Source organism: Panthera tigris, chromosome A3, assembly GCF_018350195.1.
Source record: "Panthera tigris isolate Pti1 chromosome A3, P.tigris_Pti1_mat1.1, whole genome shotgun sequence".
NCBI lineage: Eukaryota > Metazoa > Chordata > Mammalia > Carnivora > Felidae > Panthera > Panthera tigris.
The window spans coordinates 6,335,811-6,363,101 of record NC_056662.1 but is presented as its reverse complement, the minus strand read 5'-3'; the positions used below and the strand labels follow the sequence as shown (position 1 = coordinate 6,363,101).

General features: G+C 52.3%; 2 protein-coding genes across 9 annotated transcripts in view; one reads left to right on the top strand and one right to left on the bottom strand.

The window, feature by feature from the left end:
- Positions 1-2,894, bottom strand: part of LOC102969770 (beta-1,3-galactosyl-O-glycosyl-glycoprotein beta-1,6-N-acetylglucosaminyltransferase 7) — a 78,401-nt gene extending 75,507 nt beyond the window's left edge. For all 8 annotated transcript variants that reach the window (XM_042980101.1, XM_042980107.1, XM_042980106.1 and 5 more), the window contains exon 1: positions 2,602-2,894. The gene's annotated coding sequence lies outside the window, so the exon portion shown is untranslated. The remainder of the gene's footprint in view (positions 1-2,601) is intronic.
- A 91-nt stretch (positions 2,895-2,985) lies between these two features.
- LOC102969484 (protein FAM209A) lies at positions 2,986-4,849 on the top strand. Its single transcript, XM_007087050.2, has 2 exons — positions 2,986-3,314; positions 4,502-4,849. Exons 1-2 carry the CDS (start codon positions 3,066-3,068, stop codon positions 4,763-4,765), a joined length of 513 nt encoding a protein of 170 aa, XP_007087112.2. The 5' UTR covers positions 2,986-3,065; the 3' UTR covers positions 4,766-4,849.
- The last annotated feature ends 22,442 nt before the right edge of the window (positions 4,850-27,291 follow it).

The following is a 27,291-nucleotide window of genomic DNA, read 5'->3' as shown; positions in this document are numbered from 1 at the left end:
GTGAATAGAGAAGGATTTTCATCGGAATTCCATCAACATCGGGTTTTGTTGTGGACTTCTCCAGAACAAACCTGCATTACCCGTCTTCTACCCGTTGCCCCTGTTCCACAGAGCCCAGTTAATCCATTTCTTAGTTATTGCCTGTCTCCTTTTTCCTTTTGTTATTGTTAACAATCAGCACCTTTCTTATTTGGTTAAGATTTCTTTTATCACAAGGAGTTTTCTCATCTCGCGAAGAAAACTTGATTCATTGGTCTTCTTATAGTCAGGTGTCACTAATTACAGCTTCAGTCATCACGAGGCATTTTATGTTAACAGCCATTGTTTCTGCCAACTTCGATTCCCCTGATTTTAGCCTTAATTTTATTTTGCAGCGATTACTTTGTCCGGTTTTTCCCGGTGACCCGGTCACAGTGTCCCCAGCATCAGAACTTGAGCGTCTCAGCCCGCCCTGCTTCCCCTCGATCAAGGTCACATCCCAGCTCTGCAGGTCACTCCCCCCCGCCCTCCCCGGGGTGCCCCAGCCTCCCCCCACCTGCCTCTGGCCTCTGCTGTATTCTGCAGTCTCGGTCCCCTGAGGCTGCCCCGCCGAGAGAGCCCCGCAGCCCCCAGAGAAGAGCTTGCTTTGGAGATTCCTTGAGTGTCTAGCAAGGCATCGAGTCCTCAGAGGCCCGAGGAGCCGCACCTGCCCCTGGTTAAGGCGGGGACAGTGTAACCTTGTCCCCCTGGGCGGGACGCCTGATCTGCTGGAGAAGGAGAGCAGGCTCCCGGCTGGCTCGGGGCTACCGTGGTCCTGAGCGCTCACCCGAAGGGCTGAGCACCTGACGGTCTATCTTCGGGGCTCAGTGACCCGAGAGAGGGGCCGGTGACCAGCGTGCCTTCCCACAGCACCGCACGCGTGGGCACAGCTCATCTGTCAGGTCCTTTGTCTCCCACCAGTACTTGCCAAGCGCTTAAGTCGGCTCAGAGGGGTCAAGTCAGTGGGAGCTGAGCAAGGGTTCCCGCCCCCGGCCCCGGCCCCTTTTGTAGCCAGGAGGGCCATGGGAGGGGAAGTCTCCAGGCTGCTTAACTCTTATTGCCAAGAACTAAAGTTAGAGCCTCCCCAGAATGAACTGAGACAACGCCCACTTAGCACCATGAACCTATTCTTGCCCTTTGACCCAAAGAGCATTTTGGCTCAAAGATCTTCTGGGGACACCTGGGGGGCTCCGTCTGTTGAACGTCCGACTTCGGCTCCGGTCACGATCTCGTGGTTCGTGGGTTCGAGCCCCGCGTCGGGCTCTGTGCCGACAGCTCGGAGCCTGGAGCCCTCTTCGGATTCCGTGTCGCCCTCTCTCTCTGCCCCTCCCCTGCTCACACCTTGTCTCTCAAAACAAGTAAACATTTAAAACAAAAGATGCCTATACCTTGCCTGCTTTTCTACTTGTCTTTTACTGAAAAGTGCTTTAGATTCTGACCAGGATACAAACCCCAACAGTGTGATTCCTGTCATCAAATGTCCATGAACGTTTTCAAATCAGAAACCGCCTGGGACAAAACTTGCTGAGCACTCCCGTTGTTCGGTGTCGTCTGTGTAAATCAAGTCTCTCTGCCCCTCACTACATCACACCATAAGATTTTTTGGGGGGGGCGGGTGACATAGAACACGGGGTGCATGCAGACATGGGGCCACCCCAAATACTCGGCCGCCGTAACTGAGCAACGGGGGTGACTCTCCCACGAGAGCCACATGAGGCTGCTCAGGAGAGAACAGGACGGAGCGACTGTTCCCAGGATGAGCCCCTGAGGGCCACGGGGCACACCCTCTAACACACGGCCAGACACCGGCCAGCCGCTCCCCGAAGGAGCCCCTCGTGAGGAGTGGATTCCCTTCACTGCCCGCCTTCCAATCAGCCCTTTGGATTTGCACCTCTGCCCGCCCAGCGCAGACCGCCTCCTGCAGAAAGGCCCCCGCCTCTCCAGCGGGCTGTGCGCAGGTAGGCGCCGTCTTCCCCCCGTGGTTCCCCCAACGAAACTTCTCGGTCACTGCCCAGAGCTCAACCCGGCTTGAGGCACCGGGACGGTTCCCAGGGGATCCCTTGATGACATTCAGAACATTTCATTCCCAGGCAATGAGTCCGTGAGTCCGACGACGCGGGGGAACAGGTGCCAGCCTCGTGTTGCGTTGCACGAGATTTTGGGGGTTCGTGTCATTTTAAAACCTGATGGCTTCCATTGTCGCACGGGCTGGGTCCTTGTCACCTCAGCGTCCTCAGTCCCCTCCCCCATTTACCCGGCCACCCCCTCCTTTTTCGGGAGAGCCTTCCCGCATAACCTAACCCAGCACGGGCCCCTCGTTCTGTCCTCGGAAAGTACTCTGTTCTTACACCTTTGGAATGAAGTACTTTATATTCTTGGTTGACCCAAGCGGTGCGCACTCAGCAGCGATCCACGAGTGGAGGCGGGCGGCAGAGACAAGGGGTGCGGGGACTGAGTGTGGCCACCATCTGGCTCCAGCCTCGAGCGGCCCCGTGTTCCCAGATCATCCCTATTTTCAAAGGGAGCCAGAAATCTCGGCTCTAAAAGCGGAGCCCCTCCCAAGATTTAAATAGTGGCAAATACTGCTAGAAACGCCGCGGAGGCCAAACGAAACACATCAGCGGCCCCCAGTTCGTGGCCTCTGGTTCAATACCTTCCCCGGTCGCCTCTCGGTGCCACAGGGGCACGTGCTGGGTCTGCCCTGCTCACCACCGCGTCTGGATCCGCGAGGCAAGAGACAGAAACAGGTGAGGGCCTCTCCCGGTGGAGCCCCGGGCTCGGAAGGAATGTTCTGGCAGGGAGCTGGCGTCCCCCGGCTGCCCGTCTTCTCGCTCTTGACCGCCCCTTGGAAAGTTCCCCGCCTCCTTCAGGCCTCACTCCCGGGCAACCGCTGCGAGCCTCCTCATCGCCTAGCCTGGAGCCGTCACAATGGCCAGGGCGGCCCCCGCCTCTGTGACATCACCAACGGCCCAGCCCTGGGCACCCAGTCTCCAGGTGCAGGCACACAGACCCACCATGAGCTATTCCCTCCCCCGCCTCTGCTCACCATGCGGACGCTGACATGGGTCTTGTTCTTGCCTCTGTGCCTCTCCTGCGGCTGTGCCTTCATGTTCACGTCTCTGAGAGAGAAAGCCAAGGAACCCCAGGGCAAGGTGCCTTGCGGAGGGCACTTCCGGATCAGGCAGAATCTACCAGAGCACGCCCAAGGCTGGCTTGGGAGAAAATGGCTCTGGCTTTTTTTTGTCGTCGTGCTGTATGTGATACTAAAGTTTCGAGGGGATCGCGAGAAGACTAAGGTAAAAGGGTGGGAAGGGTTTCCATCGCACCGATTCGGTCTCAAGACGCGTCCGCCCCGGAGAGGCACGCCTTCTAGTAGGTTCCGCTCCGGGTCGTGAGGCGGAACCGAGCCGGAGGCGGGGCGCCCACCTCACGGTCCTGCGAGACGTGGGCACATCCATGTCCTGACGTGTCCTTAGGGAGGATGGCAGTCCCCAGACCCCCGGGGGGATGGGCTACCGATTGAGGACGGCCTCCTGCTCATGGGGCGAATGAAAGCTTGGCCTGATACTCATCCGGTCAAGTGAGTCTTTTCAAAGTAAGGATAGAGTCGGGAACTTGGCGTGTTTCGGGTCAAAGTTACTCTCAGAGACACCTTCACCACCGGGTTCGTTCCCTGATTCTTGATTTCCCTAGCGTCTGACTCCTTACAAGTTGCTGAGCTGGGGGCAGGTGGCGTCATTGTCCCCAGTAAAGGACAAGGCCGGTCGTGAAGGGGTAAAGCTGTGAAGAAGTAACAGGTCCTTCCTACAGTGGCTGAACAGCTACCTCTCAGTCGGGGAGAAGGACAGAAACACGGCACGTTCTCTGCTAGACAGCCCCAACACTTCGTGGCACTGCGTCCAGACCGGTAGAGCAGCGGTTGGCAACCCTTTTCTGGAAAGGGCCAGCTGGTCGATGTTTTCAGCTCCGGAGCCTGTACGGTCCTCGTTGTAACTCCTCAACTCTGCCGCGTTGGCCTGAAAGCAGCCTTGTGTAATGTGTAACTAAATTGGCAAGGCTGTGTCCCAATAAAGTTTTATTTACAAAAACAACGGGAGGAAAAAAAGGGAGAGAGAGAAGTTAGAGTGGGAGAGAGCCACAGCATAAGAGACTCTTAAAAACTGAGAACAAACTGAGGGCTGATGGGGGGTGGGAGGGAGGGGAGGGGGTGGGAGGGAGGGGAGGGGGGGTGAGGGGCATCGAGGAGGGCACCTGTTGGGATGAGCACTGGGTGTTGTATGGAAACGAGTTTGACAATAATTTTCACATATTTAGAAACAAAGCAAAAACAACGGGAGGTACGGATTGGGCCCCAGTTGGCCAATCCCTGGCCTTGAGTGCCATGCTGGAACCATCCTTACTGAGGCCAGCCCGACTCTCTTGGAACCGAGTGGAAGCCAGCAAAGTCAACGGTATCATTCACCCCGCATCTCTTTCTTGACAGGAGCAGAATCCTTCTGGGCTTCGAGGCTGCTCATTTCGCTCTCCGCTGAAGAAGACTCAAAATACTTCCCCCAGCAAAGACTATGCGTTCAATACCTTAACCCAGCTCGAGGTGGACCTTGTGAAATTTGTGTCCAAGGTGCGCAACCTGAAAGTCGCCATGGCAGCTGGCGGTAACCCCAAGCTTCAGAACCTGGAGGCGCCTGCGGACCCTCACAATAACATCACCATCTATGAGATATGGGGGGAAGAAGACTCTGAATGAATGGACTTATGTGTCAGAGGAGGAGAGAAAAAGCTGAGTGTTGGCAGACCCTATGTAAACTAATAAAACTATTCTGAAGAAAAAGGATATTCTCGAATGTGACACCTTCCCCCCTCCTTTCTTTAAAAAAAAAATTTTTTTTTAACGTTTATTTATTTTTGAGACAGAGAGAGACAGCAAAAGTTGGGGAGGGGCAGAGAGAGAGGGAGACACAGAATCCGAAGCGGGCTCCAGGCTCCGAGCCATCAGCACAGATCCCGACGCGGGGCTCGAACTCACGGACCGCGAGATCGTGACCTGAGCTGAAGTCGGACGCTCAACTGACTGAGCCCCCCAGGCGCCCCCCTCCTTTCTTTTTTTTTAAACTGGGGGGGGGGGGGAATAAATGTGAGACCAGGGGCCACAGCAGTTCCTGTGTTGTTTTTGCTCTCCTCGCCTCCTCGAGAGCAGGCAGAACACGGCGACGTGGCAGCAGAGGGTGGCGTGTGTGGCTGCGTCGCTGGGACCCCGATGGGATGACGGGCTTGGGGGAAATGTGGAATGAGCTGCCGATACCGTTTTCAGAGCTGCTGTCTTTCCAGGAGCTGTTTGCGCGAAAGACGGAGCCAAACTTTATCTTTCTAATTTATTACAAAGTCCAACTTCAGTTACGGATGTAAAAGAAAGTGCTGGGGGGGCGCCCGGGGGGCTCAGTCGGCTGGGAGTCCAAGTCTCGATTTCGGCTCCGGTCATGATCTCGCGGTTCCTTGGTTTGAGCCCCACGTCGGGCTCTGCGCTGACAGCGGGGAACCTGCTTGGGATTCTTTCTCCCTCCCTCTCTGCGCCCCACCCCCACCCCTCGCAATCTCCCTCTAAATAAATAAATGAATAAACAGACATTAAAAAAAAGAGAGAACGTGATTGAATTAAGGGGGGTGTGTATGTGCGTGCATATGTCAGGGAATGGTGGATTCTAGAATCATTTGATTTTCTTACCACCAGAAAAGTCTTTTTATTCATTCCATCTCATGGATTACACATACTGACTTTTTCTTCTACCACACTAGCAGTTATATATGTCTAATTGGATTAAGAAAAACAGAGAATTGATCTATATTTTCAGGGTAATTTGAATAAGCTTCAGACGAGCTAAGCAGAGATTCCCAAATTAGTTGATATGAATGTTTATAATACTTATTAGGGGCGCCTGGGTGGCTCAGTCGGTTAAGCGGCCGACTTCGGCTCAGGTCACGATCTCGCGGTCCGTGAGTTCGAGCCCCGCGTCGGGTTCTGTGCTGACAGTTCGGAGCCTGGAGCCTGCTTCGGATTCTGTGTCTGCCTCTCTCTCTGCCCCTCCCCAACTTTTGCTGTCTCACTCTGTCTCTCAAAACTTGATAAATGAAAAAAAAATTATGATACTTATTAAAAATATGGATATTTTGGCATGTTAGGGTAGCTAATGGAAACTACACGTACCCGAGCCTGTTCAGTTAGCTTACTGACCCCCTAATCTAGGTCAGCGTGTAGTTTTATAGATGTGCAGGTGCAGCCCAGGAGAGAGAAGCTAGCTGGGGAAGACCATGGAGATTCAGTATTCCTAGTTCAGTCCAAATTAATGTGTGCCTGACAGAGGAGTCCTGAATCTCCATCAGTGAATCCCCATCGTTGCAGCAAAGTCTTCAGGCTCTGTCGCCGTGTGTGTGGGAGTCAGACCTCAGACAAAAGCCACCCGCCCATGTCTTCCCGTCTTGTCATTCCTGCCACTTCACTTTTCTCGTCTTGACCTAACAGGACGGGGAGAAATGGAAGGAGCTGGGATGACTCCAGTAGTCTGAGTTTTTCAAGCAACTGGGACTATAGGAGTTATTTTCGTGGCACACTGAGGACATTCAGATAAGCAAAAAATATTTGGGTTTTAACCTGTGATCTCAATATGGCACAGACTGTGGAGGTAATCTAAAAAGCCAGGGGTCAACGAACCATGGCTCACAGGCCAAATCGAGCCTGCTGCCTGTTTCCATACTACCCATGAGCTAATAATGGCATTTATTTATCTATTTGTTTATTTATTGCTATATTTTTAAGCACCTTTCTTTTTGGGGGGGTTCTGTTTTGTTTCATTTTTTCACACAAGCATGGAGCCCAATGTGGGGCTTGAACTCACAATGCTGAGATCAAGACCTGAGCTTAACCGACTCAGCCACCAAGGTGCCCCTGGCTTTCATATGTTTTTAATTTTTTAATTTTTGGAGAGAGAGTACACGCGCTCAACTGGGGAGAAGGGCAGAGGGAGAGGGAGAGAACCTCGAGCAGACTCCATGCTCAGGGCAGATCCAGATGTGGGGCTCGATCCCACGACCCTGGGATCATGACGTGAGCTGAAATCGAGAGTCAGACGCTCAACCGACTGAGACCCCCAGGCGCTCTTGGTTTTTATATTTTTAAATGATGGAAAAAAAGATGAGTAATATTTCATGACATGAAGGTTACACGAAATTCAAATTTCCGTTCATAACTTTTATTGGCACACAGCAACACCTGTTCATTTCCATATCGCCTAGGGCTGGTTTTGTGCTCAATGGCAGTGTTGAATTATTGCAACCGAAACCCTATGACCCACAAAGCTGAAAATGTTTACTGACCGGCCCTTTATAGGAAGTTTGCCAACCCCTAGTTTATTCTAATCTTAGTTACATGTTAAGAACCAGGAAGAGTGTTCAAGAGGAGTAGATATAGTCACCTGTAACCCTCACAAACATCCCACATTTGTCTGATAGGCAAAAATGTAATTTTAAGGTTTATTTATTTTTGAGAGCGAAAGAGAGAGCATGAGCTGAAGAGGGGCAGAGAGAGAGAGAGAGAGGGAGATACAGACTCTGAAGCAGCCTCCAGGCTCTGAGCTGTCAGCACAGAGCCCGATGTGGGGCTGGAACTCACAAACTGTGAGATCATGACCTGAGCCAAAGTCGGACAAGTGTCCGACGAACTGACCCACCGAGGCACCCCAAAAATGTAATTTTATAATTCCTATTTATTGTAGTTCTGCCCAGGTCACTAGCCATTAGAGATGGGGACCGTAAGAAAAGGCAAAACATCACAATTCCTTATAGATAGCAAGTTGGCAGAGGATATAAATTAGAGCACAATCTGCTCTGCATTTGGATTCAGCAATTTCTACAAAATAGCGTCTCTGAGTCTTTGCCTAGTCTCATACAGAGCTTTGCAGCCCACGGTTTTGCCTAGACAACAGTATTTTCTCAGCCCAGTCATTTCCATGCAATATTTTCATGTAAAAATGCAGTAGATTCAGGAACTCGACCTTAAGGAAGCTACTGAATTCTGCTGGGTTTTTTTTTTTTCTTAAAAAAAAATTTTTTTTTAATGTTTATTTATTATTGAGAAAGAGAGAGAGACAGAGCATGAGCAGGGAAGGGGCAGAGAGAGGGAGACACAGAATCCGAAGCAGACTCCAGGCTCCGAGCTGTCAGCACAGAGCCCGACGCGGGGCTCGAACTCACGAACTGGGAGATCATGACCTGAGCCGAAGTCAGAAGCCCAACCGACTGAGCCACCCGGGCGCCCCTGAATTCTGCTGTTACGGCATAAACTCCTAGCATCGCTACGCTCTGGGGTGTGAAAAGAGGAGTCGACAGGCCAACTGTAAATGCCGACTCACCATGGTCACGTATCGCTGACACCCTGGTCAGAGGGGCTCGCCCCCCAGGGGTCGTGGCTGTGGGACTCACGGTGGCTTCCTTCCTCAAGGCCAGCAGGAGGAGGAGGAAGCGTCCAGTCTCACGTGACGCAAGGAAATCAGAGGAGCGACAGCAGCCACGTAACCTACTGGTTAGAAACAAGTCCCTGCAAGGGAGGGGATGACACCAGGCACGGGTCCCACGGCAGACCCCGCCGCAGAGAGGGAGGCCGCTCCCGCGCAGGGGATGGGGACTTCACGGGGACACTAACCAAGGAGTGAGAGGACAGCCAGTGCCCTGCTTGGCATGGTCACCGCAAGGCCTTTCTTGGGGACCTGGGCGTGGCTGGTGGGCAGAACCCAGAGGGGCTCGTGTGGTCAGGCTCTCCCTCGAGCGTGGACGGGGGCCAGGACTGTGACGGGGCGGTCACCCCATGGTCGCGGCGTGTCCGTGAGGCTCCGTCCTCGCCAAGACGCCCTCCTCGGGCTCTCGCGGTCACACCGCGGCCGCACGGATTCTAGCAGCAACCAGTGGCCTGGGAGAGGCCCCCCGCGTCGGACGAGACCCCAGCTGGCGCTGGGAGTTCAGCCTGGTGACACCCTGAGCAGAGAAGCCTGCTGCCCGAACTCATGCTCTTGACTCGCAGAAAGCGTGCGGTAATAAATGCGTGTTAAGCTTTCGGTCACTGAGTTGGTAGCAATTTATTACACAGAAATAGAGCGTTAACGCAGCTGCATTTTTCCACCTGCCGTTTCTGATGCCCGCAGTCAGACCTCGGCATCGGCCTCGGCATCGGAGAGCTGGGACCAGAGGGATGTGGCCAAAGGATCCAGCATGCGAATGTCCCGTCCCCTGACACCAGAGGATCCAATCTGCTGGCTCGGGGACCAACCCTCTCCCTGCCCCCCCCCGCCCCCCGTCACGTCTGCTTGGCCCCCAGTCATCCTCTGAAGATTTTACTTTGAAATGATGACAGATCCCCAGGAAGTTGAAAAGGTAGAACAGAAACTCTCCTCGTACCCTTCACCCGGTTTCCCCGGTGGTTGCGGCGGGTGTAACCAGGGGCCTGACGTCGGGACCGCGTGTGTGGACAGTTCTGTGCCACTTTGTCCCACGTGCAGCTTGCAGGAAGCCCCCTCGCAGCCAAGACCCAGGGCTGGCCCAGCTTGGGAGGCCTCCTTGCAAGGGCACCAGAACGGCCTGCCCCACCATCCCGCCCCCCGGCCATCACCGATTTATTTCCATCTCTAGGACTTGGTCGTTTTGAAGATGTCACATGACTGGAGTCGTCCAGCCTGTGGCCCCTGAGGTTGGCTTTTTCACTCAGCATAACGCGCTGAGTTCCCTCCACGTGATTCTCTGTGCCCACGTCCTGCTGAGGATCTGGAACCGTCCACCCACTATAGGTTGGGCTCTTACACGTAAATCTGCTGGACGTGTGCCCTCCCCTGAAACCTACAGAGGCAGCCAACCGGCCTCTGAACCCTTTGACCTGTCTCCTCCCAGCTATGCCACACCAAGCCCATTTCTGCCTCAGGTCCTTTGCACATGGCTTCTCTCCCTGGGGTAAGTTTTTCCTCCAGATGTCACAGCGCTGACTGCTTTGTTCGTCCTTCTGGTCTTTGCCCAGAGGGCCACCTGCTCGGGGAGGCCTCCACTGACTGCTCGGCTGACCTCCCCTACCTCTCCAGCCGTATCACCCACTTCACTTATTTTCTCTGCAATACCACCACTGCGTGACATTGTGCTTTTTACGGACCTGTTTCTTGTTTGTCCTGCTTCATGCGGACAAGGGTGGTTGTCTGCTGTGGTTACTGCGGTGTCCTCAGCGTCAGAATGGAGCTTGGCACATCGTGGGCACTCCACACAGATTTCGAAAAATCTACTTGGAACTCGTTTCAGATTTACAGACAACAGTAGCACAGAAAGTTCCCTCCTCCCCCCCGTTTCCCAGGACGTTGGCCTCTTAGTAACCGTGGGAGAATCGTGACAACCAAAAATGATAATAGGGCTGCAATACTGTTTGTTCACTATGAAGTTCATTTCATTTCTCTCTGTTCTGGGATCCCGGCCAGTGGCCCACGCATGCGGCCATCTGCCTCATTGTCCTCCGAAGTGGAACAGCTTCATCTATCGTGACCTTGGCAACTTTAAAGAATGGCGATCAACTGTTTAGTAGGATATCCATTTGGGTGTTTGTTTTCTCAGGATAGGAATAAGGTTATGCGCTTTTGGCAACAACACCAGAAATGTGGGGCACCAGGGAGGGGGGAGCTCAGTCAATTAAGTGTCTGACTCTTGATTTCGGCTCAAGTCATGATCTCACGGTCGTGGGTTTGAGCCCTGTGTTGGGCCCTGGGCTGACAGTGGGGAGCCTGCTTGAGATTCTCTCTCCCTCTCTCTCTCTCCGCCCCTCTCCACCCAAAATAAATAAATATCTTAGAGGATACTATGGTGTCTATGCCAATCTGCCCTTCAAACTTTCACCCACTAGTGTGAGCCCTGATCAGTGGGTGTTTCCTGCGATAATTATTTCCGTGATGTTGGTATTTGCCTGATGCCGATTTCCCTCTTTCCTTCTACTGTTATTCACTGGAGTTCTACTGGAAGGAAGACCTATGTTTTCTCCCCCGTTTATTTGATTATTTATTTATATCAAGATAGACACATAGGTACTTACTTCCTCTTGCTAAACTCCAGTATTTTTGTATTTCTTTTCTTGCTCAAACTTTGCCAGTGCCCCCGGGTCGGCTCCCTCCTACCTTGAACAAGCCCCATCTTCTTTTGAGCAGTTTCTTACTGTCTGGAAACCCAAGACGTTCCAGGATCATCTTGTTTATCCCTGCCTCAGCCGGGGAGTGGGGGGTGGGGATCAACCACTTCTCCAAAGAGCCCTCGTTCCTTGGATTGGAGACCGGCACTCAGCGACCAGGCTCTGGCAGCTGGAAGGTGCTGGTCTGCCCCGGACCATCACAGCCCCCAGACCCCCGTGGCGGGAGCCTCGTCGGTTCCTGTTTTACCCTTCCTGCGTGTCTCTTGCACAAATGGACAGAGACGTGTGTTTTCTTGTAGCCCCTCTTTCTCACGGAAGGATACCTTGCTATCAATATGCTTCGGGGCTTTGCTTTTCTTGTTTAACAGCGATCCCTGGATATGGCTCTGTGGTGGTTCACAGAGACCTTCCTCATTCTTTTTTCCACCCGCAGAATACCGCACTGGGTGGGCATGCGAAAGCCGAGAGTAGCCTGTCCAGCCACTCCATGTGGACATATAAGTGGTTTCCAACAGTTTGCAAAGACAAGTAGTGGTGCAATGAATAACCTGGCTTACGGAAGCATGTTTGTGCTGTCGGAGGGTTAGCTGGGCGTAGATGCCCAGACGTGGGATTGCTGGGTCAAAAGGCAGTGCACATGTAGTTGTGTTAGGTCTTGCCAGATTTCCCTCGGGGGCGGGGGGGGGGGGGTTGTGCCAGTTCGCACCCTCGCCGGGGACGCCAGTGCAGATTTATAAACGAATGCTGGCACGGCTGCTGAAAGGCGTCTTGGAACCTGTTGTACGGCCTGCGGTTCCAGAGATCACCACCAGGTGGCAGACAACGCCCATCTCCGAGAACAGGGCGCCCTCGATTTCCACGATTTCTGTCTTCGAGGGCCCTTGGCAACAACACCGCGGAAGGTGAAGGGTAGCCCTGATGTTTTTATTGCTAACAGCAACCAGCATTCACGGTGCTAGCAGGAGCAATGCCATCATTTTAGCAACAAGTGACATTTGCTGTGTGACTATTTACTCACTCAAGGGCTTATTCTGTGCCCTGTTGGGGCCCCGGGGATGTGAAAATGGAAACATCCCGCCTGGAGGGGGAGAGGCAATAAACAAATACATAAGCCCAACACATAGCCTGTCAGGTGCACGCATGTACTAAGGAGACAGATAAGTAAGGGAGGAGGTATGCGTGCAGGGGTGGGGTCAGTGAGCGGGGTGGTTGGTTTAAGGTAGATCGGGGAGGAACTCGCTGAGGGCAATCTGGCAGAAGGGTGTGGAGGACGGACATAACGGGAAGTGCAAAGGCCCTGAGGCAGGCCCCTGCGGCAGGATGGGGGGTGCTCAGTGTAGGGGGGGGGGCAGCGAGTGAGAAGAGGTAAGAGACGGCAGGGTGCGGGCCATGGAGGCTTTGCAGGCCATCCACAGGATCTGGACTTTTCCTCCATGATAGATGAGAGCCATGGGAGAGAATATCAGATGCTCAGGGCCCCGGAGAGAGGGCTCCCTCCTCCCCACCCCCCAAGCCAGTAATTCACCCCTCCCCAGATATCTGTGGGCAGCCGGTGTCATACCACGGTGGTGGTGGGGGGGGGCGCGTACTTTAGGCCCTGGACGGGTTGGGATCCTGCTGCCCGGAAACCCCTGTGAGCAGCCTTCCCCTGGGAAACCAGGCATCTTCCAGAGGGCCCTTCCGGGTCACCCCTGCCTCCCTGTCTTCGAGCTACTTAAGGATCCTGTAAACTGTTGCGAAATGTATAATTCGGAAGCACCCTTGTTCGTAAACACGCATGAGAAAAGCGCCGAGCGGGGCTCGCTGGTGCAGCTGTGTCTGCGGCCGTCCCCACTGCAGGCCCCGCCGTGGTTCTTCCAGGTGTCTCTGGAACCTGCCGGAATGCCTCCCGGACTCCTCCTTGACTAATGAGCTGGGGGGAATCTTTAACACATCATCGTTTGACATCTGGGACAACCACCCGTCGTGCCGGTTCAGGTCCCCTCCACGGAGACTGCACCTTGCTCTGGGAGGTGAGCTGGATGCCCTTCTGCTTGGGGAGGTGGCTCTCAGGAGGCTCTAAGCTCCCTGGGGTCCCACCCCCTCCTGCGTCCCCTTGTCCTTCCTCTGCTCTCCCCCCAGGCCTGAGGTCTCTGTGAGACAGAGGCCCCGCCAGGTTCACTCCTGGCCTCTCAGGAAGCAGCCCAGCCCCTGGTGGGCAATGGGGCTTGGGCTTGGGAAGACCTTGCAAGGCTGAGGAGGGACTTGGGGGGCCAGGAGGCTGCGCCATGACCTCCCTGTGTGCATCTATTTATTTTTTTAAGTGCATTTATTTTTGAGAGAGAGAGAGCGAGCACGAGCCTTGGAGGAACAGAGAGAGCAGGAAAGAGAGAATCCCAAGCAGGTTCCACACTGTGAGCACAGAGCCCGACGCGGGGCTCGAACTCAGGAACCGTGAGATCGTGACCCCCATCAGAGCCCGGAGCCTGCTTCCGATGCTGGGTCTCCCCCTCTCTCTCTGCCCCTCCCCTGCTCATGCTCTGTCTCAGAAATAAAATAAAACATTAAAAAAAATTAAAAACCAAAACGAAAAAGCACCACCACCACAACCAACCCCAGAAAATAACAAGCGTTGGCGTGGCTGTGGAGAAACTGCGACCTCATGTCCTGCTCGTGAGAACCTTCTGCGGACGACAGCACGGAGGTTCCCCAGACGCTGAAGAACAGAATTAGCGTGCGATCCGGCAACTCCTCTTCGGAGCGTAAACCCAAAAGAATTGCAATTTCAGGATCCTGGAGACACGTTCGCACACCCGTGCTCATCGCTGCGCGATTCACGACGGCCAGGGCGCAGAAGCAACCAAACGTCCACAGAGGGGTGGCTGGGTGAACGAAACGGGGCTGGTGCGTGCTGGCGCGTTAGACTTCAAAAGGCCGGCACCGTGTGGGCCCTGGGAGCACAGAGGTCATCAAAGTCTGCAGTTCGACTGGGGGCTGTAGACGATTACGGGGGAGAGACATGGAAATAAACACATGAATGTCGGGCGTGGGCAAGCGCCGGGAGAAAAAATGCAGCAGAGGAGGGGCGGTGGCCGGGGAAGACTTTTCAGGGGACACCTTGGATCGGTAGGAGGTGAGGGCACAGCTATGGGGAGAGCCTCTGGGCCGGTGGAACAGCAGGTGCGAAGTCCCGAAGCTCTCCTAGCAACACTCCTCCCTCCGGAGGATCGTCATCCTTATTTATAGCTTCCCGGTGCTATAATTAGATCCCCGTGAAGGCCATCAGGAGGTTATCACCTAAATATGCTGCTTTGGCCTAAGGACTATTTTGAGCTGAAGGCAACTGAGGCAGAAAGACTTCTCTGCTCTCCCCTTTTCTGCCTCAAAGCAGGACATAAATTTCCTGATGAAGAAGGTGTCCCCTCCTGCCCCATTCCAGGGAGAGAAGAGGGACTCTAAGCCACCAGAGACAGAAGTTGAAACCAGGATGACTTTGCATACACAGACCTTATAACATAGTTCTCTCCTTCCATCAGTGCCCTACAGATGTCCCAGCCGCTTCCCCACAATTTACCCCTTGAGCTCCAAACCCTTTTACTTTTGCAAAAATGCTGTGTAAGTCTCAATTCTAACCATTTCTTTGAATTTCCCTTCTTTTCTGTGAACCCCCATGCACATAAATATTAATAAAAAGCGTACATCTTTTCTTCTGTTATTCTGTCCTTTGTAGTTTAATTCACAGCCCCCAGGCACATAACAGAAGAGGGTAGAGGAAAAGCTTTTCCTCCCTCAAGACATTTTCAATTCGCTACCCTCAACACATTTTGGCTCTTATCATTCTAGAGTTTGGATGTATCATAATTTAACCAGTTCTGTACTGAAGCCTAGATTCTCCCCAGTGTTTTGTTATTACGAACACACAGCTCCAGATTGGGCAGGATTTGGTGATGTTCACAACAATCAGCACAACTCACCATCTGCCAGTGTTTGGGTTTCTTCTACAGTCAGCAAACACTGCCGCCAGAGCCAGTCAAGACGCGGAAAACAAAAAGCCTGAAATGGCTTACGTGTCACTAATTTTAGAACTCCTAAGTACAGTTATATGATGACTCATCCCACTTAAATTCAAAGCTGTTTAATGGGCCATCTGGTTCATCAGAATATGAAAGACTTTGCCCAGCAACCTAGAAAAGAACCCAAGAAGAAGATTAAAAAAAAAAAACATTCTTAACCACTGAGGGGAAGTCCCTCTGAAATGTCAGCTGAGTGTTAGCTCCCTGAGGACAGGGATATGGTTGAATAAATAAACTGCATTTCATCTGGGCCTATTTTTCTGTAAAACAATGCCTTTAAAAAATTTTTTTTTAATTTATTCATATTTGAGAGACAGAGAATGGGCGGAGGAGAAGCAGAGAGAAAGGGAGACACAGAATCCGAAGCAGGCTCCAGGCTCTGAGCTGTCAGCACAGAGCCCGACACGGGGCTCGAACTCACAGACTGTGAGATCATGACCTGAGCTGAAGTCGGACGCTTAACCGACTGAGACACCCAGGTGCTCCTAAAAAAATTTTTTTAGTGTTTATTTAGAGAGAGAGAGAGAGAGAGCAAGCAGGGGAGGGGCAGAGAGAGAGAGGGAGACAGAAAATCCCAAGCAGGCTCCACAATGCCAGCACAGAGCCCCACGCAGGGCTCGAACTCATGAACCGTGAGACGGTGACCTGAGCCAAAATCAAGAGTCAGATATTTTTCTGACTGAGCCACCCAGGTGCCCCTGTCTTTTTTTCTGATTACAAAAGCAAAGCAACCCAAAGCACAAGTAACCGAAGAAAAATAGACAAATTAAGACTTTATCAAAATTAAAAGCTTTCGCACTTCAAAGGAAACGATAAGAAAGCGAGAAGAGATCCCGGGTAAAGGAGGGAAAATATTTGCAAATCACATATCTGACCAGGGTCTAATACTGAGAATCTATGAAGACCTTACAACTCAACAATACAAAGACAAATAACCCAACTAAAAATGGGCAAAGGACATAAATAGACCTTTCTGCAAAGAAGATGTACGAATGGCCAGTAGTTACGTGAAAAGATGCTCGACATCATTAAGCCATCAAGTGCAAGTCAAAACCACAATAAGACGCCGTGTCTGCTCACGAGGACGGCTAGGATTAAAAGGCCCGACGATGGCGAGTGCTGGGGAAAACGTAGAGAAATTGGAGCCCTCACCCACTGCCTCTGGAAACGTAAAATTATGCAGTTACTTTTGAACACAGTGTGGCGTTTCCTCAAAGTGTTAAACGTACAGTCACCATATGATCCCACAACTCCATTCCTGTATGTTTACCTGAGAAAAAGGAAAGAAAATGTCCACACAAAAACTTGTACATGGGGGCACCTGGGGGGCTCAGTCGGTTAAATGTCCGACTTCGGCTCAGGTCACGATCTTGCGGTTCGTGAGTTCAAGCCCCGCATTGGGCTCTCTGCTGACAGCTTGGAGTTTGGAGCCTCCTTCAGATTCTGTGTCTCCCTCTCTCTCTCTGCCCCACGCCTGCTCGCTCTATCTCTGTCTCTCTCTCTCTCTCTCAAAAATAGACAATAATTAAAAAAAAAAACTTGCACATGAATGCTCACAGCACTGTTATTCATAACAGCCAAAAAGCAGAAACAACTCAAATGCCCGTTACAAACGATACACAGATTCATAAAATGTGGTCCGTCCGTGACATTATTCGGCCATAGAAAGGAACGCAGCCTGACAGACGCTACAGAATGGATGGACCTGGAAAGCTATGCTGAGTGAAAGAAGCCAGGCGCAAAAGACCACCTGGTATATGATCCCTGTTTGAGGGAAAAATTTCTCCTCCACCCTCTTAGGTTCTAGTCATGTGGGCCTGTGAATTAAACTAACAATAGATCGCTCAACAGGGGGAAAGGCATGCGATTCTTATTAATAGTTGCATGTACTGGAGTTCACAGGGAAAAAAGTGAAAGTCAGGGGCGGGTATCAACTTGGGGGTTAGATGCCATTTTAACAAAAGACAGATAAGGTCTGAGCTCCGAGCAAGGCTCAGACGGGGATGTGCACCGGGGATTTATGGGGGAAACTGACGGAAGGTACAGGTCAGGCTAGTGAACTTTGTTCACGCAGACTCACCTCTACGCCAGCTCCGTCTCTGGGGATGGGCATCACTCCTCTTCTTGGTTTGGGAGAGGGGATGCCTTCACAAGGGACGGTCTGGGGAGCAGCCCAGGAAGTGCGGCTCGGTGACCGTTTCGCCAAAGTGTCCTGGTGGTCAGCTCAGCACCCCCTCCAGCAGCATCCTGAGGCCGCTGAAACTGGCAGCTTCCCAGGTGGTCAGCGTGTGGAGGGAACGGGAATGTCCCACAGGCTTCTGCTCGTCTCACTCGCCAAAAGCCATTCCACCGAAGTCATGGCTGCCCTTGACCCGCCCAGTGTCCCCTCCCCGCCCCTGCTCCCTGCTGACATCACCATCTACTCACATCCTCCCGTGAGCCAGGCTCACGGGCTCCACAAAGTTCATCCCATTGACCTCACCCCACAGCTGTTCCGGCAAAGAGCCCTGGGCTCTGGGTCGCCATCACTTCCTGCCTTGGGACCTGGGACTAGCGACCCACCTTCTCGAATCTGCCTTCCATCATGGCTGAAATGGAGGTGATGGCAGGGGCCTCAGGACCTGCCCTGCCCCTCGCTCCTGCCTGCGTATCTTCATGCAGCCCAATCACGGTGGCTCCGTGCTTTCGGGCTTGAGGGGTGACCAGCCCCACGGACCGGGGTTCAGGTTCCCGGCTTGTTTGAGGGGCTCCAGGCCCCCGGGGGGAGGAGGTTCTACCTCATCTGTAGTTTCAACAATTTTTTAATAAGGGGGGGGCACCTGGGGGGCTCAGTCGGTTGAGCGTCCGACTTCGGCTCGGGTCATGATCTCATGGTTCGTGGGTTCGAGCCCCGTGTCGGGCTCTGTGCTGACAGCTCGGAGCCTGGAGCCTGCTTCGGATTCTGTGCCTCCCTCTCTCTCTGTCCCTCCCCGCCCTGCCCCGCTTGTGCTCTGTCTCTCTCTCAAAAATAAACATTAAAAAAAAAAGAATGACTGAAGCCCAGCCAGCAGCCACTCTTTGTAGAAACAAGGACAGGCTTGACGTGGCCACACCACCAGCACATTGCTGTTTCTGATCTGCTGTGGGGTAAAACTCCAGATGCCCCAGGGCCCCAGGCGTGTGATCCCATCCTAGTCACCAGGATTGAGGGTGATTAGCAAGTCTAAGGTCACACATCTGGAGCTTGTGTGAACGAGGCTTTGAACCAGGAGCTGATTCTAGATTCCAGTGGCCCTCCACTTAGGGGCGCCGGAATCAGCAAATAAAAGGCCTGGAGGCCCACTTAAATTTGAATTTCAGATGCTCAATGAATAATTTTTGGCATAAGTATATCCCATGCAATCTTTGAGATATACTTATGCTAAAAATGTATTCCTTATTCATCTGAAATTCTAATTTAACCAGGCATTTTGTATTGTTACCTGGCATCCTACTGCCACATGCCTGGCCCACCGCTGAGGAGAGAGTGATAAGAAATGGGCTTCTTCCCACGGATTCAGGCCCCCAGGAAGTCAGAGCCTCATGAGCAGAAGGAGAAGGTTCTCAAAGTTTCCAGGTAGGAAAAACCCTTTAGTGTGGCCTGGAAGGCTGCATTCCTCTTGACCACAGCTCTCTGCTCTGAGAGCCTGTGGGGTCAACTCTATCCACCTCTGAATCTTTCACGTGAAAGGGGGTGTTGGGACGGGTGGTGGAGGTGGGTGTGTGAGGGGACATAGGGCAGCTGGGGTGGGAGGAGCCACCAGCCTCTGGGGACCAATTCCTGAGACCCCGAGCTTCCAGCCAGATGCAGGTTCTCCCCAGGTCTAAGAGCTGCTACCCTGGGGAGATTTAAAAAAAACAAAACCAAAAAAAACTATTTATTTATTGAGGTGCCTGGATGGCTCCATTGGTGAAGCATCTGACTCTTGATTTCAGCTCAGGTCATGATCTCATGGGTCATGGGATTGAGCCCCACGTCGGGCTCTGCACTGACAGCTCAGATGGGATTCTCTCTCTCTCTGCCCCTCCCTTGCTCGCACACACCCTTTCTCTCTCTCTCTGTCTTAAAATAAATAAACTCTAAAAAAAATCTTTATTTAAGTCATTTCTACACCCAACATGGGGCTTGAACTCACAACCTCAAGATCAAGAGTTACATGCTCTACGGACTGAGTCAGCCAGGCGCCCCAAGAGAGCTCCCTATCTTAACTGATTCCCTGCCCAATCCCCTCGGCCCAGCTTTTTATCTTATCTTATCTTATCATCTTATCTGTCTTTTTTTGCAGTTTGGGGGAATTTTCCAAGTACACCCTCTCCTGGCCAAGGAAATTCCTATCTGCCCTTCTGAGTCATGACCTTAAACGTTATTCATTCATTCAACGTTTATTTCTCTCATGGTCCTGGAGGCCAGAGGTCCAGACCCAAGGAGTCAGCAGGGCCGTGCTCTCTCTGCAGGCTCCCTGGGAGAATCTGTCCCATTTTCTGGTGGTTGCGGGAAATCCTTGTTGTTCCCTGGCTCGTAGACAGGCGCTCCAATCTTCTCTACCTCACATGGTGGTCTCCTCCCTGGGTCTCTTTCCCTTGCTTTTGTTTTTGTTTTGGAGGGGGACAGAGAGAGAGAGAAGAGAGGGAATCCCAAGAAGGCTCCATGCTGTCAGCACAGAGCCCACGAACCATGAGATCATGACCTGAACCGAAATCAAGAGGCAGATGCTCAACCGACTGAGCCACCAGGCGCCCCTCTGGTCCCCATTTTATAGGGACACCAGGCAGGTTGAATCAAGGGCCCACCCTACTCACTAGGACCCCGTCTTCACTTACAACCCAATGGCATCTGCCCAGACTCTGTTTTCAACGTCACAAGTTCTCAAGGTCACAAGTGCCGGGAACTAGGATCACAACATATCTTCTTGGGAAACGGAATTCAACTCACAACACACTTTCTCTGAGAAAAAGTAAACCTTATTGGAATTTTAATTGGAATTGTATTCAATTTATATGACAATTTTTTTTACCTGTTCTTACTCAAACACATGGCACGTCTCCTTCTTTGTTCCTATTTTGTGGAATGTCTTATTTTTATGTATTTATCTTGAACCCAGCCACCTAACCAAAATCTCTCTTTTTTTAAGTGTTTATTTATTTTGAGAGAGAGAGAGAGTAGCAGCAGGGCAGGGGAAGAGAGAGAAAGAGAGAGAGAGAGAATCCCAAGCAGGCTCTGCACTGTCAGCACAGAGCCCGACGGGGGCTCGAACCCGTGAACCCTGAGATCATGACCTGAGGCGATACCAAGAGCCGACGCTCAACCGACTGAGCCACCAGGCGGCCCCCCACATGGTAGTGTTAAGTGAGGAGAATAAGACGTGCGGATGAGGAATGGAATCTCGGTTTGGGAAAAGCATGAGGAAGAAGGCAGTAAGTGCGGATAAGGGCACACGTGAGCCATGATTCTACGGTCACAGGGAGGGACAGAATGTTAGATTGCCTGGCGGGGCCGCTTCCAGGCTCGGGGGTCAATGTGGAGGCAAGAGGGGAGGAGGGCCGAAGGCATTCAAGCAAGAAAAGAAGAAAGACTCTCCCCCAAATCCAAAATCGTTATGGCACAGCCACGTTTAGGCAAGCGCACACATACAAATGTGTATATTTACATTTATATTTGCTGGGCATGTTCAGAGGAACTTAATTTTTTAAGTCAACACAAAAACAGAAGAGTTCGCGGGAGATGGGGGCCCGAAGCTCACCTCCTCCCACGGAGACAACCGGCTTGACACCCTCATCCGCGTGAATCCCTGGGGAGACGCCCCGAAGACTGATAGAAACGCTGACGGCAGAGAAGAGGCCGCACCGAGGAGGTTTTATTGAAGTACGACTCACAAATACAATCGAACGTAGTTAAGGCAAAAACTTAACGCAAAAACAAGCCAGGAGCTCAGACTCGGCCGGTGTGGCTTTCGAAGCCGGGCCCCGGTGCGGAGACACGGCCCAGGCCTGGAGGATGCCCGGCGAGGACCTCTGGCTCCTGGTGAGAGGAAACAGTCGTGTTTGGGGGGTTACTCGCCGGCATCCGTGTCCGTTTCATGGCAGAGCCCACTTTGCCCCGGGGAGCCACAGCCGGCCCCTCGCCGCCCCCGCCCACACCCGCACTGTGCATCTTCTTGGTGGCACCATCCTCACACTCTGCCCTGCCGTGGCAACGGCAGCCGAGCGCCCGGGCGGCCAGGCTGGGGCTCCCCTCCAACTCTGACTCTCGAGTCCAAGGCCCAACATGTTGGCTGCTCACGGAGCCTGGAGCCCGCAGACGACACGGCCCGGAACCCTGACACCTTGGCCGACGTCCTGCCTAAGGCCAGCTAGTGAAGTTTTCCTTTGATACTTTTTAGCCTTCCAAATACATTCCTTTCTGGCCTAAATCAACCAGAGACCATTTCTGCTGACGAAGAGCCGCGTGTGTGTGTCTGTGTGTGTGTATGTGTGTGTGTGTGTGTGTGTGTGTGTGTGCGTGTGTGTGTGTGTGTTTAAACCACATCTAAAATCCTTCCACTGCCTTGAGCACTTTGCACAACACCGGTGGCTCAGTTGGTTGAGCGTCTGACTTTGGCTCAGGTCATGATCTCACCCTCTGTGAGTTCAAGCCCTGCATCAGGCTCTGTGCTGACAGCTCGGAGCCTGGAGCCTGCTTCCGATTCTGTCTCCCTCTCTGTCTGCCCCTCCCCTGCTCATGCTCTGTCTCTTTCTGTCTCTCCCCCAAATAAATAAATATTAAAAAAAAATTTTTTAAAGGAAGGTGACGGGCACCTGGGTGGTTCAGTCGGTTAAGCGTCCGACTTTGGCTCAGGTCAGGATCTCACGGTTTGTGAGTTCAAGCCCTGCGTCAGGCGCTGTGCCGACAGCTTGGAGCCTGGAGCCTGCTTTGGATTCTGTGTCTCCCTCTCTCTCTGCCCCTCCCCTGCTTGCACTCCGTCTCTCTCTCTCTCTCTCTCTCTCTCTCTCTCAAGAAATAAATAAACAGTAAAAAGAATCTTTTTTAAAGAAAGACGAAGAAGTTCAAATGGGGGTAGGCATGCGGCTAAGTTATCAAATGGTGTCCTCAGGGTCTCTTTCTTTCTCTCTTGCTGGCTTCACTTTCTCGACGCCCTTCTCAGACAGGTCCCCCTGTGCTTGCAAGCTGGCTCCCAGGAGCCCCTGGGGCCACAGCCCCGGAGGCTTTCCTTCGACTTCCTCGTCAAATGTCTCCTGACCTCTCCTTGGCCCTTTCTAGATCATCTGCCCATCCCGGACCCATCACTGCAGCTAAGGTGCTGCAGACTGCTGAATGGCCGAGCCCGAGGTCCCATGCCCCATCCTTCCTCTGGGTGGGTAAACTTGGGGAGGCACCTGTTGGGGGTTGGGGAGAGAACTGGGGGGCGCTCCTCTTTAGGGGAAGAATGAATGGAAATTGGAACAGGGGAACACCGAACGCTGTCTTTATGGGAATGTACATGACAGCTTCAATCGGTGGGGTTCAGGGTCAGGTGGGTGGGACCAGATCCCAGAGGGCTCAAAGGGTGACTTTGACCAGATCCCAGAGGACTCGAAGGGTGACAGGCTTGCTGCTTAGAGGCAGCTGGGGAATATGAATCAGCGTCCCAGAGGGAGTAAGTCACATCCAAGGTCGCCTGGCCCCAGATCTAAGCTTCTTCCCTTGAAGGGACACCTGCCAGAACTCCCTGGCTCACGTGGTTGGGCGACTGGCGGTTTCTGTCTTTCAGTCCATTCTCTCATTTTTTTTTAAGTTTATTTATTTATGTTGGGGGGGAGGGGCAGAGAGAGGGGGAGAGAATCCCAAGCAGGCCGTGTGCTGTCAGTGCAGAGCCCGACATGGAGCCCAAACCCACAAACCGTGAGCTCAGGATTGGAGCCCAACTGAGGCGTCGGATGCTTAACCGACTGAGCCACCCCGGCGCTCCCTTCTCTCATTTTGATGATGATGAGGGTTCGGATTCTTCGAGGAGGTTGCTGGTCCTGAGTTCCTTCCTTCAACAGGCTCCTAATCCACCCGATATACTTAGAGGTCCACACACTTTTCCTTTAATTGGCCAGAAATAGTAAATATTTGGGGCTCTGTGGGCATATGGTCTCTGTGACAACTGCTCAACTCTGCTGTTGCAGTGACAGCGCCCACATTATTTACATATTGCCTGTGGCTGCTTTTGAGACCATATGGACCGCAACGCCTAAAATTTCTATCTGGCCCGTTACAGAGTTTGCCAAGCTCGTCCTGTACTATGAATATCTTTCAAGTCAATCCATACCCTTCCTTACCACACTTTTTAATGACTGTATTTTGCTTCCCTTCCACCAACGTTTCCAAAGCTCCTCTACTGAGGCCGTTCGTTTCCCTGGCAAAACGTCCTGGGAACTGAGTCTGCCAGGGGAAGCTCCCTTCTGAGCTTGGGAAGCGACGGGTAGCCTAGCCCTGGTGTCTAAGCTCTGACGGGCTGAAAAGGGGGCATTTTCCGAGTCACTTCTCATGACTCTGATCTCCTCTGGATCTTTTTGCAACGTTGCAAACCCACAAGTTAAGCCCCCTGCTGAGGAACACCCGCGGACCCTGACCTGATAGTCTAGGACGGTCCCTCGGTTCCCCGAAACATGGTCTCATTCACACCGAGCTATTTTTCAGCAGTATACAAGGAACATCTTGAAATCTTTCCCTCCCCTGCTTAATTGCAGCTTAAACTTTGTCTTATTGGGGGGGAAGGATTCCCTGCTTGCTGGGTAACGCTGTACATCAAACCAGGCTGGGGGTCTTCCCGCTGGATCAACGGACAGGACTTGAGACGGAGCCTTGAACCAGGTTCTCTGGTTCCAAGCACTCTCCAGATCCTTCTGTGGGTTTTCTTTTCTCAGGCAGAAGCCCTGCCTGGATTTGCAGATGACATGGGGCTCTTTGTCACCCTAGTTCCCTCAGGAACCCCTGAAGAAGTCAATCATTTGAAAAGTGTTGCCTCCTAGGCTTTTCCTTTTTTATAAAAGAGGAATTATAGTCTTTGCTCCCTATAACCTTGGACTTCTGCCAGGTTTTCTTGGTGGTATTTTTCACTTGATCAATATGAAGCTGAGCCAGGAGGGTGTTTCATGTACCAATAGTGGAGTTTGAAAAGCCAACCATCTTAAGCCTGGTTGTATCCCTGGGTTTATCACGTTCAACACTCCAAATGCACATGTCACTTTCCAACCAACTTTCAGATGAATTGGAAAAGCCAGAAAGAAATAAGAGGCAGTCAGTCTGCTCATTTTTCAAATTGATAGGACTTCCTTCAAAAAAAAAAATTCTGGGGGCACCTGGGTGGCTCAGTCGGTTGAGCATCTGACTTCGGCTCAGGTCACAATCTCGTGGTTGACAAGTTCGAGCCCCGCATGGGGCTCTGTGCTGATGGCTCGGAGCCTGGAGCCTGCTTCAAATTCTGTGTCTCCCTCGCTCTCTGCCCCTCCCCCGCTCATGCTCTGTCTCTGTCTCAAATATAAACATTAAAAAAAATTTTTTTTTAAATTCTGGACTTTGAAGTTTATTTGAAATTTATTTGAAACCCTTTTTTTTTCTTATTATGAAATGATCCATGGCCATTAGAGAATTGAGAAATCTTAGCCTGGACACATGTGCTGTCTTGTCTTAGCCAGCAGCCCATGTTCAAGGAGGTACATACAAGCAACTCGCTATAGGAGAGACTCCTCCAGCCCTCAGCCCGACCGGGCTCTACAGGTTGTCCAGTCAACATCCATTGTCTTCCCCCTTCCCTAAGAGACCCTTGATTTTGTTCTGGCATCCGCTCTGGAACAAGTTTTTTTTTTTTTTAAGTTTATTTATTTACTTTGAGAGAGAGAAAGAGCAAAAGTGGGGACGGGGCAGAGAGAGAGGAAGAGAGAGAGAGAATGCCAAGCAGACTTCACACTGTCAGCACAGAGCCCGACTCGGGGCCTAATCCCAAGAACCAGGAGATCATGACCCGAGCCGAAGTCGGATGCTTAACCGACGGAGCCGCCCAGGCACCCCTCTGGACAAGTGTTTTGAGGGGGGGTTATCAATTTGAGATTAATCTGTCATGGTGGCCATTTCCCTCCCGGCAGGTGGCTTGGGCCCGGGGAAGGGACACTACTATGGGCGATGAGGTAAGAAGGCAGCTATCTGCTGAGGGGCTCCTCCTGGAGAAGGTTTCCTTCCTCCTAAGTGAGACGCACAGAAGGAAATGCCCTTCTGCTGTTCTTTCGGGAGACTAGACAGGACACTTGCAACCACGATGGCCGGCTTGCCCTCAACCTGAGAAGGAAGAGCACGTGGGGAAGAAATGGAGCCCAGAGAGTCAGAAATAGAGCAGGTGCCCCCAGTGCCTCGTGCCTGCCGCGCCCCTGCAGAAGACGCTCCCAAATTCTAAGCCAGGCCGACTTGTGATTCTGTCACTGTGTGCGAACCGAGTAGCTCGTGTGTGCGCGCGCACGCGTGTGCGTGGTATGTCGTCGAAGCGGACCGACCGGGTCCCGCGAGGACCATTCCTGCAGTCGAATAAAGACGGGCTCCTTTAACTGCTGCTGCAAGGACCAGAGGAAGCTTCGGGAGATTCTAGGAAAGGGGGGCTGGGGGAGTTGGAGCTTGCCCTGGAAGATTCTAAGGAGGGATGTGAGAAACAGGCTGGTTCCGCCCCCCGGGCACTGCCGAAACGCTGGGCCATTTGGCATCTATGTTAACAAGTGAAGCAGGACCAGATTGGAGCAAAGCAGGGTCGGATCGGAGGCTGATGAGTTCGCAGTTACGAGAGAGGAGAGGGCTGTTTCATTATCTTTATGGTGTCTCTGTGGCCTCGTCCGAGACCTGCTCCGCGTGCCGTCTATGGTGTGGTGGAAACACGGTGGTCTGGTCGCCAGCGAGGCCCCTCTCACTTCCCCGGGCTGTGAGGGAAATACAGAAAATATAGATACAAAACCTGAACAGGGGCGCCTGGATGGCTCAGTCGGTTGAGCATCTGACTCTTGATTTTGGCTCAGGTCATGATCGTGGGGTTGTGGGATCGAGCCCCGCGTCAGGCTCTGTGCTGAGCGTGGAGATTCTCTCTCATTCTCTCTCTCCCTCTGCCCTTCTCCCCTGCTCACTCTCTCTCTCTCTAAATAAATGAATAAGTAAATAAATAAATAAAACCAAACTTGAATAAAAAGTTGGGCCCCATATCATCCATTCTCCATGTCATGTGACATTCAAAAAAAATTTTTTAATGTTTATTTATTTTTGAGAGAGAGAGAGAGAGAGAGAGAGAGACAGAGTACAAGCGGGGGAGGGGCAGAGAGAGGGAGACACAGACTCCGAGGCCGGGTCCAGGCTCCGAGCTGTCAGCACAGAGCTGGATGCGGGGCTCGAACTCACAAACAGTGAGATGGTGACCTGAGCTGAAGTCGGCTGCTCAACCGACCGAGCCACCCAGGGGGCCCAAGGTGACACTGAAAGACACAGAGTCTCCTAAGAGTCGTTAAAAACAGCCGATATATTATTTCTTGTCAGCGCAAAGTGTGCCTGAGAAGCAACACGCGTAAATCAACCTGCATGCAAACGTTTTAAAATTATTATTCAATGAAACGCGAACGAGGAGGAGACACAGCGTGTTCTGGGATATACGGATATTCAGTGCCTGATAAGAAAACTATTCTGCCAGCTGATGGAACTCTTCGCCTTATATCTAGGCTTCTTTGTATCATAAATTCCAAATTCCCGGGTCAACCCAGGCAGGCTGCACGAAAACCACTTTTTTTTCATGTTGCTGATGAAAACTTCTGGATTCCCACTTCCTTCCTCGCCTGAGACTCTGCTTCAGCAACTCTCACCTGGGAACCTGTGTTTTCTCACACGCTCACAAGGTGATGCTGCTTACAACAGGACAGGGGGTGGGCCCAGACGGAGTGCCAAGGTTCCACCTCTCGATCTTTCCGGGTCTCTACCTCAAAGTCACATCCCCTTTTCCTCCCGTTTCAAGAAATTTGACGGGC

Excerpts from the sequence above, each read along its gene's own strand:
- LOC102969484 (XM_007087050.2), top strand. The coding sequence starts at position 3,066 with ATGCGGACGCTGACATGGGTCTTGTTCTTGCCTCTGTGCCTCTCCTGC. Across the intron at positions 3,315-4,501 it reads GGGATCGCGAGAAGACTAAG|GAGCAGAATCCTTCTGGGCT; the intron begins GTAAAAGGGTGG and ends CTTTCTTGACAG.